General features: G+C 40.2%; 1 protein-coding gene across 1 annotated transcript in view; it reads right to left on the bottom strand.

The window, feature by feature from the left end:
- Positions 1 to 14,644, bottom strand: part of LOC117479957 (ubiquitin carboxyl-terminal hydrolase 43-like) — a 66,394-nt gene that overhangs the window by 13,424 nt on the left and 38,326 nt on the right. Inside the window, exons 6-10 of the mRNA XM_034127060.1 lie at positions 10,317 to 10,479; positions 8,630 to 8,741; positions 3,665 to 3,768; positions 1,155 to 1,232; positions 651 to 774 (exon numbers count right to left, since the gene is read on the bottom strand). Coding sequence (XP_033982951.1) covers positions 651 to 774; positions 1,155 to 1,232; positions 3,665 to 3,768; positions 8,630 to 8,741; positions 10,317 to 10,479 — 581 coding nt within the window. The remainder of the gene's footprint in view (positions 1 to 650; positions 775 to 1,154; positions 1,233 to 3,664; positions 3,769 to 8,629; positions 8,742 to 10,316; positions 10,480 to 14,644) is intronic.

The following is a 14,644-nucleotide window of genomic DNA, read 5'->3' as shown; positions in this document are numbered from 1 at the left end:
GGGCCAACTCCACCAATCAGGAGGAGACAGCCACGGCCATTGCCGTTCGAAAGCGCTGGAGACGCTGTAGTACATATGCCAGGCCTCTAGATGGTGCTGTTCTCACAGAATCTGCCCTTGCTAAAACAGAGCTAACATTTTTCAAATTGAGCAAAATGAGGCATGGCTAAAATGCATGATCTGTTTGGTATTTTGAAAAAAAAAAAGTATAAATATGCCTTATATAGGTATGGTCCTACACTATATTATTCAAATATAGCATGATAGGTCCACTTAAAATAAAAAAGAATTCAAGAAATAAAATGATAATCAGCATGTTTTTGGGTCATTTTGATGTGTTAGTGAACTTCAAACCGGGAACATTTAGACACAAACGTCTATTGTAGGTAGTAATACACTGACTGATTGATAAGTACGTCATACAACCCCACTTCAAACAACGCCTTCAAAAGTCCCTTTGAAATATCGTAATGATCAAATACTCTTTGTTCCTTTGAAGCCCCAAGGAGTCCAGGGGCTAGATGTCATAACATGCAGAAAGGTTGAACCTGTGGCTTCAGGAGGCTCATGGTGGTGGGACGCACAGCTGTTATGTGTGTGTGTGTGCGACCTGTTAACAGTTAACAAGTGGGTTCAGGTAACAAACTCACCTGCTCCTCCTTGGTGTACAGCTGGAAACACTCGTCCAGGCTGCAGCTGAACTGATGGACATTCTGCTGACTCCTCCCACTCTCTGACTGCTGCACCACCTCCTCCTGGATGTTCCCAAACACACTGCACACGCGCACACACACACACATACACACACACACACACACACACACACACACACAGACACACAGACAGACAGACAGACAGACAGACAGACAGACACACAGACACACACACACACACACACACACACACACACACACACAGACAGACAGACAGACAGACAGACAGACAGACAGACAGACAGACAGACAGACAGACAGACAGACAGACAGACAGACAGACAGACACACACACACACACACACACACACACACACACACACACACACAGGGTTTATGTTGGGTTCATAAGATGTAAGCGATTTGAGCACCAGGAAAAGCGCTATATAAATAACATGTTTTATTTTTATTATTACTATGAAGATATGAAGTGTTACTGACCAGTCTTTGATCCGGTGCTCCCACTCGATGATCAGCTTCACATGAGGAGGTCCTCCTGAGCCGCAGAGCTTCAGAACTCTAATATATATATATATATTAAAAAGGTTAAATATCATCCAGTGCAGAGGAAGGAGAACCACTAGGTGTCAGCATTACCACAGTTTATAATACAGCAGGATTGAGTGATGTGTGTGAGGGAAAGTGTGTGTGTGTGTGTGTGTGTGTGTGTGTGTGTGTGTGTGTGTGTGTGTGTGTGTGTGTGTGTGTGTGTGTGTGTGTGTGGTGTGTGTGTGTGTGTGTGTGTGTGTGTGTGTGTGTGTGTGTGTGTGTGTAGGAGTGTTTAGGGGATTTAGCTGTGGATATTTCAGGTAAACAAATGTATTATAGGCTAACATATTACATAAAGGTACACTAAAGACTTTGTTATTGTGAAAACAGTCAAAACAAACAAAGTTCACAGCTGAGAGAATATCTGATTCTTCTTGGATTTTCAGTTTTTATCAGAACAAATGTACTTTAACTATATTTTGATGATAATACTTTTCTACTTTTACTTGAGGAACATTTTGAATGCAGGACTTTTACTGTAACAGAGTATTCCTACACTCTGGTACTTCTACTTTTACTCAAGTACAAGATCTGAGTACTTCTACTTTTACTCAAGTACAAGATCTGAGTACTTCTACTTTTACTCAAGTTCAAGATCTGAGTACTTCTACTTTTACTTAAGTACAAGATCTGAGTACTTCTACTTTTACTCAAGTTCAAGATCTGAGTACTTCTACTTTTACTCAAGTACAATATCTGAGTACTTCTACTTTTACTCAAGTACAAGATCTGAGTACTTCTACTTTTACTCAAGTACAAGACCTGAGTACTTCTACTTTTACTCAAGTACAAGATCTGAGTACTTCTACTTTTACTCAAGTACAAGATCTGAGTACTTCTACTTTTACTCAAGTACAAGATCTGAGTTCTTCTACTTTTACTCAAGTACACGATCTGAGTACTTCTACTTTTACTCAAGTACACGATCTGAGTACTTCTACTTTTACTCAAGTACAAGATCTGAGTACTTCTACTTTTACTCAAGTACACGATCTGAGTACTTCTACTTTTACTCAAGTACAAGATCTGAGTACTTTCCACCTCTGTCAGTGTAAAGATTTGTAAAGATATATGAAATGTCTACACATTTCAGTCAATGCTGTAAAATCGTATCTAATGATATACATAAAACAAATATAACCCCTTTATCCAGAACTTCTGTAGAGTCCGTGGCAATCAGTTAAATACTCAGGACGTTACAACGTTAACCTGGAGCTACAGCACAAGACACACTTTATCAGATAAGAGCAGATCTAAATTGCATTTGAATTGATCACATGAGATAACATCTCAATGAGCCTGAGGGAACATCGGGTTCAGTGCTGAACGTTTGGACTGTTGCTCCATGACTGCAAACAAAAGAACAGATTTAGAATAATCTAATAGTTCCTCCCGTCTAATAACAGACGTATAAAGTGTGCAGACAGACATTCAGCTGCACAGAAAACTCTGATGCTCACAGGAATATATCTAACCTGGTTAAATGTTGAGGTACTTTTATTTGACCTGAGTATTTTCACAGTATGCTACTTCATACTTCTACTCCTCTACGGTTGCTGTTGAATTGTGCACAAATCATCTCCTATCGTCTTTTCCTATCAACTAGTCCTTGACCTCTGTGTGAAACGTCACAACAAACATGTTTTAAAAAGTTGAACAACCCCCACACAGCTCAGTAAACACTATGAAATGTTGACTTTATTTGATCATTTCAGTAAAAATGTAATGTTCATATTTCTCTTTTTGATTATAATACTGATGAACGTTCAAAACAAAGCACTTTGGCAACTTACCACATACGTTTTAAAATGCTTAATAAGCACCGTAACTTTTATCGATACACATTTCTCGGTCACGATCGGTTGTTTCCGTGAACGGCCGAATGTCGTGTGACGGTAAATGCTGCGGCCGCAAGGCATTGTGGGGCAGCATTTTCTCCTCTCCTTTCCTAAAGGGAGGTCCAGTGGTTCCTAAGCTAAAGGAGGTTATGAAGGAAGTTTGAAACCTCCTTTCCTATCATCTAGAGAATTGGAACGGCTCTTATCATGGCTGCCACTGAGGGACTTCCGGGTCATTTCACTCCGTTAGGAAGGTCTGACAATTCGACTGCAACCTACATGTCAGAAGTCAGCATTGTACTTTGTTCTCCTCTAAATGTATCTGACACTTCTGTAAATATTCAGAATTATTAGCTTTTAAACACTTTTACTTTTCTAACCAATTTGCATGAAAGGATACAGGATCTCTTATTGTGTTAATGGCTGCTCCCTTTTATGATCAGGCTCTGAAACCTTGGTGACTTGCTTTGTCCTTACAGGTCGTTTGTCTGAATACAAACTCAAACCTGTACCTGCATTATGCTTCAACAGAGAGATGTGTGTCTCAGGTGTGTTTTGTCTCACCTGTCCACAGCAGGGTGGTGCAGCGGCCGTCCGTCTTGAGGGGACAGGTAGCTGTGAAACACCGACCCTCCCACCACACGGACGTTGAACATCACTCTGATGTTCTGGAAGACAAAGACACTTCTGTGAAGACATCAGGGGACATTAATGCTTTCATAATAACCCAGTAATTACCCTCCAATGAGCCACTACTGTAACCCAGGTACGCTCAACACAAACACACCTGTTCACTCTCCTGGCTCCAACATGGTGGAACGAGCTGATGTCAGGACAGTGGAGCGTCTAATCTTCTTCAATGAACACTGGAAACCCAACTGTTTGGACTGTACCTTGGACATTAAACCCACCACTTTAAGAGTTTTTTACTCAAGTACAAGATCTGAGTACTTCTACTTTTACTCAAGTACACGATCTGAGTACTTTTACTTTTACTCAAGTACAAGATCTGAGTACTTCTACTTTTACTCAAGTGCAAAATCTGGGTACTTCTACTTTTACTCAAGTACAGGATCTGAGTACTTCTACTTTTACTCAAGTACAAGATCTGAGTACTTCTACTTTTACTCAAGTACAAGATCTGAGTACTTCTACTTTTACTCAAGTACACGATCTGAGTACTTTGACTTTTACTCAAGTACACGATCTGAGTACTTTGACTTTTACTCAAGTACACAATCTGAGTACTTTTACTTTTACTCAAGTACAAGATCTGGGTACTTCTACTTTTACTCAAGTACACGATCTGAGTACTTTTACTTTTACTCAAGTACAAGATCTGAGTACTTCTACTTTTACTCAAGTACAAGATCTGAGTACTTCTACTTTTACTCAAGTACAAGATCTAAGTACTTCTACTTTTACTCAAGTACACGATCTGAGTACTTCTACTTTTACTCAAGTACACGATCTGAGTACTTTTACTTTTACTCAAGTACAAGATCTGGGTACTTCTACTTTTACTCAAGTACAAGATCTGAGTACTTCTACTTTTACTCAAGTACAAGATCTAAGTACTTCTACTTTTACTCAAGTACAGGATCTGAGTACTTCTACTTTTACTCAAGTACAAGATCTGAGTACTTCTACTTTTACTCAAGTACAAGATCTAAGTACTTCTACTTTTACTCAAGTACAAGATCTAAGTACTTCTACTTTTACTCAAGTACACGATCTGGGTACTTCTACTTTTACTCAAGTACAGGATCTGAGTACTTCTACTTTTACTTTACAGTACATTGCGTTAGATAAAGCACCAGCTAAATGTAAGTGTCCTCATGGATTCAGTAAAACAGGCAGAACTAGAACCCAAACGTCAGGTCTTAAAGGAGCAGCAGCATGTCTCCTGATCGAGCTGCTCAGAGACTTCAGATCCTACAATGGGCTGAAAGTGAATAAAAGAAGACTGGCTCGGTGAGGTTTCATATGATTTATGAAGTACTGACGAGTCCCTTCTGATTCAAGCAATGAACGTGCAGTTTTTTTAGATTAAATCAGGTTTGTCTGGCTTTCTATCTCGAGATTTACAACCACCTCTTACTTCCCATCATGCAACCTGGCAGGTCCTATAGCACTTAAAGCGTCTCCTTTTATCAGAAGACACAAAGGGGTCAACTTTATTTAACGTCTGCTGCTCAAGCGACACAAAGAGAGGAAAGTGGGTCATCATGAGATATAGACCACAACCTGCACCTAACAGTTAACAGCAGATTAGCATGTAGCATCTCCATGTATAACACACAACTGGTAAAGAAATGTTTAATAAACCCAGAGATAATCGGACTACTGGACTGAAAGCCAGGTTGAGGAGAAAAAAGGACTAACACATATGAAGCTAATACCCGTTTGTCCTCTGTTGAAGCCTGCTTTTATTACTCTGAGATCTGCGTGGATTGGAGGTGCTTTAGGAGAGAAAAGGAGCGCTTGGCAAAAAAAAATGAAATAGATTTTCTCTTTCTGCTGTGAAGTCCTGAGAGGATCTGCTGGCTCAAACACTAACTCTCACTCTGCAGGGTCTCTGAGGAGCGGCTCATTCCTGGAAGATATTGATATGTTGATCACAAGAGGAACGCTCCAGTCTCAGGGGGGGAGTTACACAATACTTCTGAGTTACTGCGTCTCACGTGGGACATACAGTATTATTTAAAGTATATCAGTATCATGAGGGCCAGTAAGAGGACAACATACTGCAGCGGTTAGCGGTCAATGGTTAAGTTTGGAGGCTGTTTTAACACTTTTACAGGAAGAAAAGGGTACAAGTGTAAGGACTGTATTTTGTTTTTGTTTTGTGTAACGTAAACTGCAAAGGTTAGCATGTCATTAGGTCACTTTATAATCGCGTTGCATGGTGGAAGTAGCCAGATGAAATTGGAACTTCTTCAACAGGTAGGGATTGGAAAGTATCTAAATATACAATCTATGGTGTGTGTATTATATATATGTTTATTTTCCAACAGTATAGGAGGCAGATAAAGGGGAATGTGAAAGACCCAAATCCAGGAGGCTTGAAGACTTAAAAGAGATGACAGATATGTAAAGGTCCAGACAAGGCGAACAAAGCAGAACAGAACAGACGTTGCACGACATACAAGGACCCGACAAAGACTAACAGAAAGCCAATACTTCAACAGAAGCGAAACTAACGAGGAGTTAAGGTGCAGGTGCGCAGAGAGGGTCAGCAGCTGGTCGCAGGTCTAACGGGGAACAGGTGGAGCTAATAAGGCCAGAACACACAATCAATACGGGTGGGGAACACACAAAGACAGGAAGCAAAAGCTGACAGGACACAGGGGAAGAAGACTAAATCAAATACACAAACCCAGACACCAGGATCATGACCTCAAACAGCAAAGATTCATTATGTTGCAAGGTGTTGAGAAAGTCTGGAGAGGGTGTGCATGAATACTTATCTGACTATAACATGAGTACTGGAGCACTGCTAGGTGAGCTTTAGAGCTGCTAAATGAACATGTGAAGAGCCGGGAGTGAACGTGTCAGAGAGCCGCTCTTTGTTTCTGAATTGCCTCTTTGCCAAAGCTAAATTTAGACAAGAGGAATCGTCCTCTCTTGAGTGGAGCATCGATGCAGGAAACTACAGATCCTGCTGAGATGAAAGATTCAGAGCCAACATCTGCTCTGAGAACGGCTGCTTTCTGAGAGGACGCATCAAACTGTACGAGTTTAATTAAACGTCTGACAGCAGGGGGCACAGAGGACTCACACCCCCCCCCACTGTGAAGAAGATGCCTCACTCTTCCTCTCCTGAAAGTCTGAAACAGCACTGAGGAAGATGCAGAGAGACGGTCATCTGCTGCCTTCCTTTTATTTCTATTATTTCATTATTAGTTCTCGTGTGTCATCTGGCTGCAGACACACTGAAATCTGTTTGGCTGCATGAGGAACAGCATGCTACAGCAGGCTGTCACAAGTTAGACACATATATTGTTGTTTTTTTTGGTTTGGCACATCTTAAACTCTCCTGTCATTTCAGATCCCGCCTTCCTCCAGGCTCTTGCAATCAGCTCACTTCCCTCACCTGGTCTCCCCAGCCCTTTCCCTCACCTGGTCTCCCCAGCCCTTTCCCTCACCTGGCCTCCCCAGCCCTTCCCCTCGCCTGTTACTCATTCCCTCTTTACTCCACAGTATTTACACCACCTCACGCTCACTTGTCCTCTGCCAGATTGTCTTGTCTATTCTGCCAAGCTCTCCAGTGTTTGATATTTTCTAGCCTAAATTCCTGTCCTGTATTCGGACCTCGAGTTTCCTGCCTGCCCCTTCTCGGGTTTGTTTGCCTTACTGCTGGATTTCCTGGTTCTGACCCTGCCTGTCCCTGATCTGATTAAACTGAACATTTCTGAACACTGGTTGTATCTGTGTCGTGCTATTGGGTTCTGATCTGTACCTGTGAGCGTGACAGCAGGCAATCGAGCAGAAAGCAAAGAAGACGTTTAATATAGTATATACATAATACCCTGTTTAAATATTCTGTTATAAGGAAAAGTCCTGCCTTGGAAAAGTCACTTTTTAATATAAAAACTCAGCATAATGTAGCTGAGGCATTAGACGTAAAAGTGTGTAAAACAAATCTGATATACTTTTAAGAAACTTCCATAAATATATTTTGTTTATTGTAAATTGGTATTTCAACATTTCTATTTCATTTCTTTTTGAATTCTGTCTTATTTATATTTTGAGATGTTTACATTTTAGAATTGTTTATTTCTACTCTTTTAATTAATGTACAATGTCTTGTCTTTTATGCTGCTGCAACGCAACAATTTCCCAAATTGGCATCAATAAAGTACATCTTATCTTATCTTAAAACCTACAATTAAACTACCTAAAAAAAGTAAATGCCATATTTTGAAAGCAAAGAAGAAATATAACATAGTCTATAAATAATACCCCATTTAAATAAAGTCCTGCATTGGAAATGTCACTCTAATAAAACTAAAAAAGTAAAATCAGCATATAGTAGTTGAGGTATTAAACATAAAAGTATCCACTGCAAAACAATCTAAACATAAAAGTAAGAAAATGCCATAAAACCCAAAATTAAACTACCTAAAAACGGTAAATGCCAACTTTCGCTATAAAAAATTAAAAGTGTTTACTTCCTGTCTGCCTATCTGATTTATCTGACGTCCAGCGCTTTTCCTTTCTCTTTCTCGACCCTCCTTAGCAACGGTCATTATGGTCCTTGACAGCGGTCTGTACTACTGGATTAACAACGTGTCACATGTTCTGAATGGACCAATCAGAATCGAGTATTCAACTAAGCCGTGTAATAAAAGTAATTACATCTCAAAGTAAAAGGTCTTGAAGCTCTCCTGGACGACGGACAATCTGCTGTGAGCTTCATCATAATGGAACGGCCATGAGGTTAAAAAACCTAATTTAAAAAAGTAGATTTCCTTCCACAGCTTAATTATTCCTCACATTAGTCCACAGTCAGTGTGTGTTCAGTACCTGAGCCTGCGCCCCGTTGATCATCAGGTAATACAGTTTGCTGAGGATGCTCTGCTGCAGCTGCTCCCAGGAAACAGACCGATCCTCCCTCATCAGGAACGGGGGTCCAAACCTGGAGGAACGTTTATTTATAAAGCTCCTTTCAACACAAGGCAATTCAAAGTGCTTTACACAAAATGAAAGACATTAAAGGTCCCCTATTATACTCTTTTTCATCAATATATTATATGTTAAATTGTTCACCTGCCTCCACAGCCATGAGATTAATCCAACAGATATTTAGGTTTCACACATTACATTTCAAACCTAATTAAATCCTACCTTCTGCTATCTGTTGGTTTCACAGTTTTGATAAATGAAAGGAAACTGAGAGCTTTCACACTTTCAGACGTGTACCTGTGATGCTCTTCTGCAGAGTTAAAGTACAGTAAGTGACTCCAAAGTCATTTTCCTGGCAGACACAGAGTCCTCCAGCTGTCACAGGATGAGAGCAGTGGGAGGTTTGATCCACGAGAGCGAGTTGTTTGAAGGAGAAAGTGAAACATGGAGGGGATCGGACTGTGGAGAGCTGGGCGTAAACATAATTTAATTGTACAACTGCCTGTTATGCTGTACATAAGACAATCAAATATCTTGAATCTTGAATATTTTCTCCTCGAAAGGGAACACTTCATTTCATTTAGATTTTACCCAAAGTTACTTTCATTGATCCTCTGGACTGACCACCACACGGCGCCAGATGCAGAGGTGGGAAGTACATACATACATAAAGTAAATACTTCGTTACTGTACTTAAGTACATTTTACTCCACTACTTATTTTTCTGACGACTTTTTACTTTGACTTCTTACATTTTGAACACAAATACCTGTACTTTCTACTTCTTACATTTTGAACACAAATACCTGTACTTTCTACTTCTTACATTTTGAACACAAATACCTGTACTTTCTACTTCTTACATGTGAACACAAATACCTGTACTTTCTACTTCTTACATGTTGAACACAAATACCTGTACTTTCTACTTCTTACATTTTGAACAGAAATACCTGTACTTTCTACTTCTTACATTTTGAACACAAATACCTGAACTTTCTACTTCTTACATGTTGAACACAAATACCTGTACTTTCTACTTCTTACATTTTGAACACAAATACCTGTACTTTCTACTTCTTACATTTTGAACGCAAATACCTGTACTTTCTACTTCTTACATGTTGAACACAAATACCTGTACTTTCTACTTCTCACATTTCCCAAACAGGCTGGTTCCTTTAGTTTGAATGTGTGTTTGGTGGCGTGATCATTATTCTTTAGAGTCATTGCGTGCCTATTGATTTGAACACGATCCGTGTATCCATCATTTCCTGGTCTTCTCTAAAGAAGAGGGACCAATGAAAACGTTGTCATGTTGCCGTTGTTCAGCATGGAAACATTCATTAGCTAACAATGACATTATTGTTCTATTAATATAAAGGGAGGTCAGGTACTCTTTAAAACAGCTGCTAGTTATGGGTACTTTTTACTGAAGTACATTTCAAAGCCCTCTTTACTTTGACTTGAGTAAAGAAGTTTAGTCAGTACTTCTACTTTCACCAGAGTATTTTTAAACACGAGTATCTGTACTTCTACTTGAGTAAAGGATGTGTGTACGTGTACCCTCTCTGGTCTCCATGATTACCTGACGGCTTGTTGTCCCGTCCCAGCAGCGTTGCACACGAGCAGCAGGATCTTCACTGGGACCCCGTGGTTCAGGAACTCTGAGGATAAAGTCCCAGAGGAAGGTAACCTCTGACTCTCAGGACCCGAGGAGTAGGGAGAGGAGGGGAGGCTGTGGTGGTACCCTGAAGGAACAACACAGGAGGAAGTCAGAGATGAGATGTGAGGACAAACTGGGAGAGCAGGTGGTTAAATGGACTGACTTTACATACCGCTTTTCTACTTTTTGCAACCCCTCATAGAGCTTTTACATATAAAATTCTGCATTCACACACAGGCAGCCATACAAGGTGACACCTGCTCAAGGAGAGTAACATTCACACATACTCACACACCAATATGGGGATAAGTTTCTTGCCCAAAGACACGTTGTGAACCAGTGACTACCACCTGATCCACTGCCACGATAGAGTCATTGTAGGTAAGTAAAAAGTACAATATTTACCTAAAAAAATTCTAATTTAAGAGAAATTCAAACTAGTCATAGGACAGTGGTGGAAGATCCTCTCCTTAAAGTGGACCTATCATGCTATATTTGAATAATATAGTGTAGGACCATACCTATATAAGGCATATTTATACTTTTTTTTTTTCAAAATACCAAACAGATCATGCATTTTAGCCATGCCTCATTTTGCTCAATTTGACAATTTCTAGCTCTGTTTTTGCAGGGGCAGATTCAGTGAGAACAGCACCATCTACTGGCCTGGCATATGTACTACAGCGTCTCCAGCGCTTTCGAACGGCAATGGCCGTGGCTGTCTCCTCCTGATTGGTGGAGTTGGCCCAATAGCCGTAGCGCCACCGTCCGTGTTTTCTGACACTTGGTGAGTTCCCTGGAACACCGGGGACACATATTCATGTATAAAAGACGCACAAAAGTGTATTTTGCATGATAGGTCCCCTTTAAGCTAAAGTAGAAATACTAGGATCTTAAAGTACTCCATTAAAAGTAAAAGGTCTTGGTGGAAAATATATATTATTCTATTTTTAGAAACAACACATTTTAATGTTGTAGTTTCTCAATGTTCAGCAAATGTAAGTTATTCTTTAAAATACCGAGTAGAATAGCAGTAAAGTATTGAATTATACCGTTACCCCTATCATGTGTTTTTAAATGTGAAAATAGCAAGTAAACTATGAGTGTTTAATAAATGTAATCGAGGAAAAAAGTACAATATTTGACTCCAACATGCAGTGGAACAGAATATAGTAAAAATGAAGTATGTCAAAAATAGTACTTAGGTACAATACTTGAGTAACTGTACTTTCCACCACTGTCTTAGGAAGAGGAGACAGGAGGAGAACTAGATAAATTATAATAGATAAAAGCAATTTTTCTTGATAAATATTGTTGATACTGATAGCAAACTAATCTCAGATTCTTTTGGCACTTTCAAAGATGTAAGATATATTTAAGTACACATTTGTTTTTATCTTATATGTTTGTTTGTTTTTATAGTTTCCTAATATTTAGCTGAGCGTAAGAATTATATAGTACAGTGCAACTGCCTGTTAAACTTTACATATGACAATAAAATATCTTGAATATTTTCTCCTTGAAAAGGAACACTACATTTTATTTAAAAAGTGCAATAAACCATGAAGATACAACCTCCAAACACGATGAATCCTGCGGGTATACATAAGCTTTAAATAACCTAATTCTGATTCCAAGTGGAAAATGTGACCCCCAAATTTAACACCTCGAACAGTGAGCAGGAGAACGAGGATGCATAAAGTGGCGAGACAGCAGCTTTCTATTTGGGGAGCGGTGATTCAAAGGGGAGGACAGATGTACCAATGGCTGCCTCTCGCTCTGCAGGAGGTTTTATCTGATGCTGCTTCTGCTCCACATCCTCTCCTGGTGGGGTGCCAAGCAGCAATACTTCATCCTCCACCACCAATACCACCGACACCACCAATACCAATACCACCGACACCACCACCCACCGTCTCTATATCTCTATATCTATAACTCCTTCTGGGCTCAATGACTATCGCCCTGTAGCACTCACATCTCATGTGATGAAGGTGCTTGAGAGACTGGTCTTGGCCCATCTCAGACCGCAGGTGAGATCATTCCTTGACCCTCTGCAATTTGCCTACCAGCCTCACCTGGGGGTGGACGATGCCATTATTTACCTGCTGCAGCGTGCTCACTCATACCTGAATGGATCGGGTTGCACTGTGAGAGTCACCTTTTTTGATTTCTCCAGTGCATTCAACACGATCCAGCCTCGGCTACTGAGTGACAAGCTGCAGGCTATGAGGGTAAACTCGTCCACCATCTCCTGGATTACCAACTACCTCACGGACAGACCACAGTACGTCCGGCTGGGCAGTGTGCTGTCTGATGTGGTGGTTGGTAGTATTGGAGCCCCACAGGGGACTGTGCTGTCTCCTTTCCTGTTCACCTTATACACCTCTGACTTTCTATACAACTCAGAGTCATGCCACCTGCAGAAGTTTTCGGATGACTCTGCAGTGGTAGGGTGTATAAGGGATGGACGGGAGGAGGAGTACAGAGCGCTGGTGGGTGATTTTGTTGAGTGGACTGGAAGAAATCATCTGCTTTTGAATGTGGCCAAGACCAGAGAGATGGTCATTGATTTCAGGAGGAAGAGGACATCTCCTCCTCTGCCCCTGTGCATTCTGGGAGAGGATGTGGCAGTTGTGGAGGTCTACAAGTACCTGGGAGTGCACTTAGACAATGGGCTGAACTGGAGGATCAACACTGACGCTGTGTACAAGAAGGGGATGAGCAGACTCTATTTTCTGAGGAAGCTGAGATCCTTCAACGTATGCAGTAAGATGCTGGAGATCTTCTATCAGTCTGTTGTGGTTAGTGCACTCTTCTTTGCTGCGGTCTGCTGGGGGGGCAGCATCAGAGCCGGTGACACCTGCAGGATCAATAAACTGATCAGGAAAGCTGGGTCAGTCATCGGCATCAAGCTGGAACCCTTTGAAGCTGTGGTGGAGAGGAGGACACTGAACAGGCTGTTGTCCATCATGGATAACCCCACCCATCCTCTCCACCTGCAGCTGGACAGTCAACGGAGCTCCTTCTCCAACAGACTGCTGCAGCTCCCCTGCCACAAGGACAGATACTGGAAAACATTCCTGCCCACTGCAATAACACTGTACAACAAATCACCTCTGGCTGGAAGAGAACTCTCTGCTCCATAGTTTCTCTAGAAATAAAACCACCTTGTACATTTTACTCACACATAATCTGTTTCATATTTAATACTCCATAATTCCATATATTTTGAATATATATATATTTGTATATTTGTATATATATATATATATATATATATATATATATAATATCTGTATGTATATTTTCTATTTTGTATTTTGACATGTATATTTTATATTTTATTTATATTTTATTTTATTTTATTTCTATTCTTGTATATTTTGTTTTATTGTAAAATGCCTTTTATGCTGCTGCAACAAAAACAATTTCCCAATTTGGGATCAATAAAGTACGATCTATCTATCTATCTATCTATCTATATCAGCAGGAGTGAGACTGACTGAGCTGAAAGCAGAGATTTAAAGATCCTCGTGAAATGTGACGTTCTGCTCACACAGCTGAAAACCTCTGGACTCAGAAGTTCACCGTTATAAATCACACGGTGAATTACACTCGTCGATACAGATAAGAAGGAGGAGAGTGGTGCAGGAATGAGTCGTAAAATCGGAATTGAGTCAGCATTTTAACATTCCCTTGACTCGAAGTTCTTTGAACATGTTTTTAGTAAGACTGAAATAAGGTCTGTGGTTAACACAAGCTGAAGAGATGTCAACATTTTGTAATTTGAATTACTATAAAGTATAATAACTGTTATCTATAAAAACAAGTTAACCTACAGACCTACAGTGAGGGTGATAATTGATAAGGAAGGAACATTTTAGCCTCTCTTTATCTCCTCTGTTAATTCAATTAAGCTGGCACTGTGCTACTTAGCTAGCAAACGTTTGCTCTCTATCTATCTGACCGTGAAATTAGCTAGCTAAAATAAGCTATCTACTTTGCAAGCTAGCTAACTAACCAACCCAGTCTCACGGCATTTCGTGTTATAGTCACGAAATTAATTTAATCTATTGATTCGTGTTCACCAACACGATTTTCACCTTTTTTTCGTGTCACACAGAACGATTTTAAAAGCAATGTATTTCTATTGGTAGTATGTTTCGTGCCTGCAACACGTCTTTTTGTCCGGTCGGGTCTTGGAAGACCAGAAGCTGTGTGGTTCATAAAAACATTTTCTTACTCAA

The sequence above is a fragment of the Trematomus bernacchii genome, unplaced genomic scaffold (genome assembly GCF_902827165.1).
Source record: "Trematomus bernacchii unplaced genomic scaffold, fTreBer1.1, whole genome shotgun sequence".
NCBI classification, from domain to species: Eukaryota; Metazoa; Chordata; class Actinopteri; order Perciformes; family Nototheniidae; genus Trematomus; species Trematomus bernacchii.
This window is presented reverse-complemented; position numbering and strand designations above follow the sequence as displayed.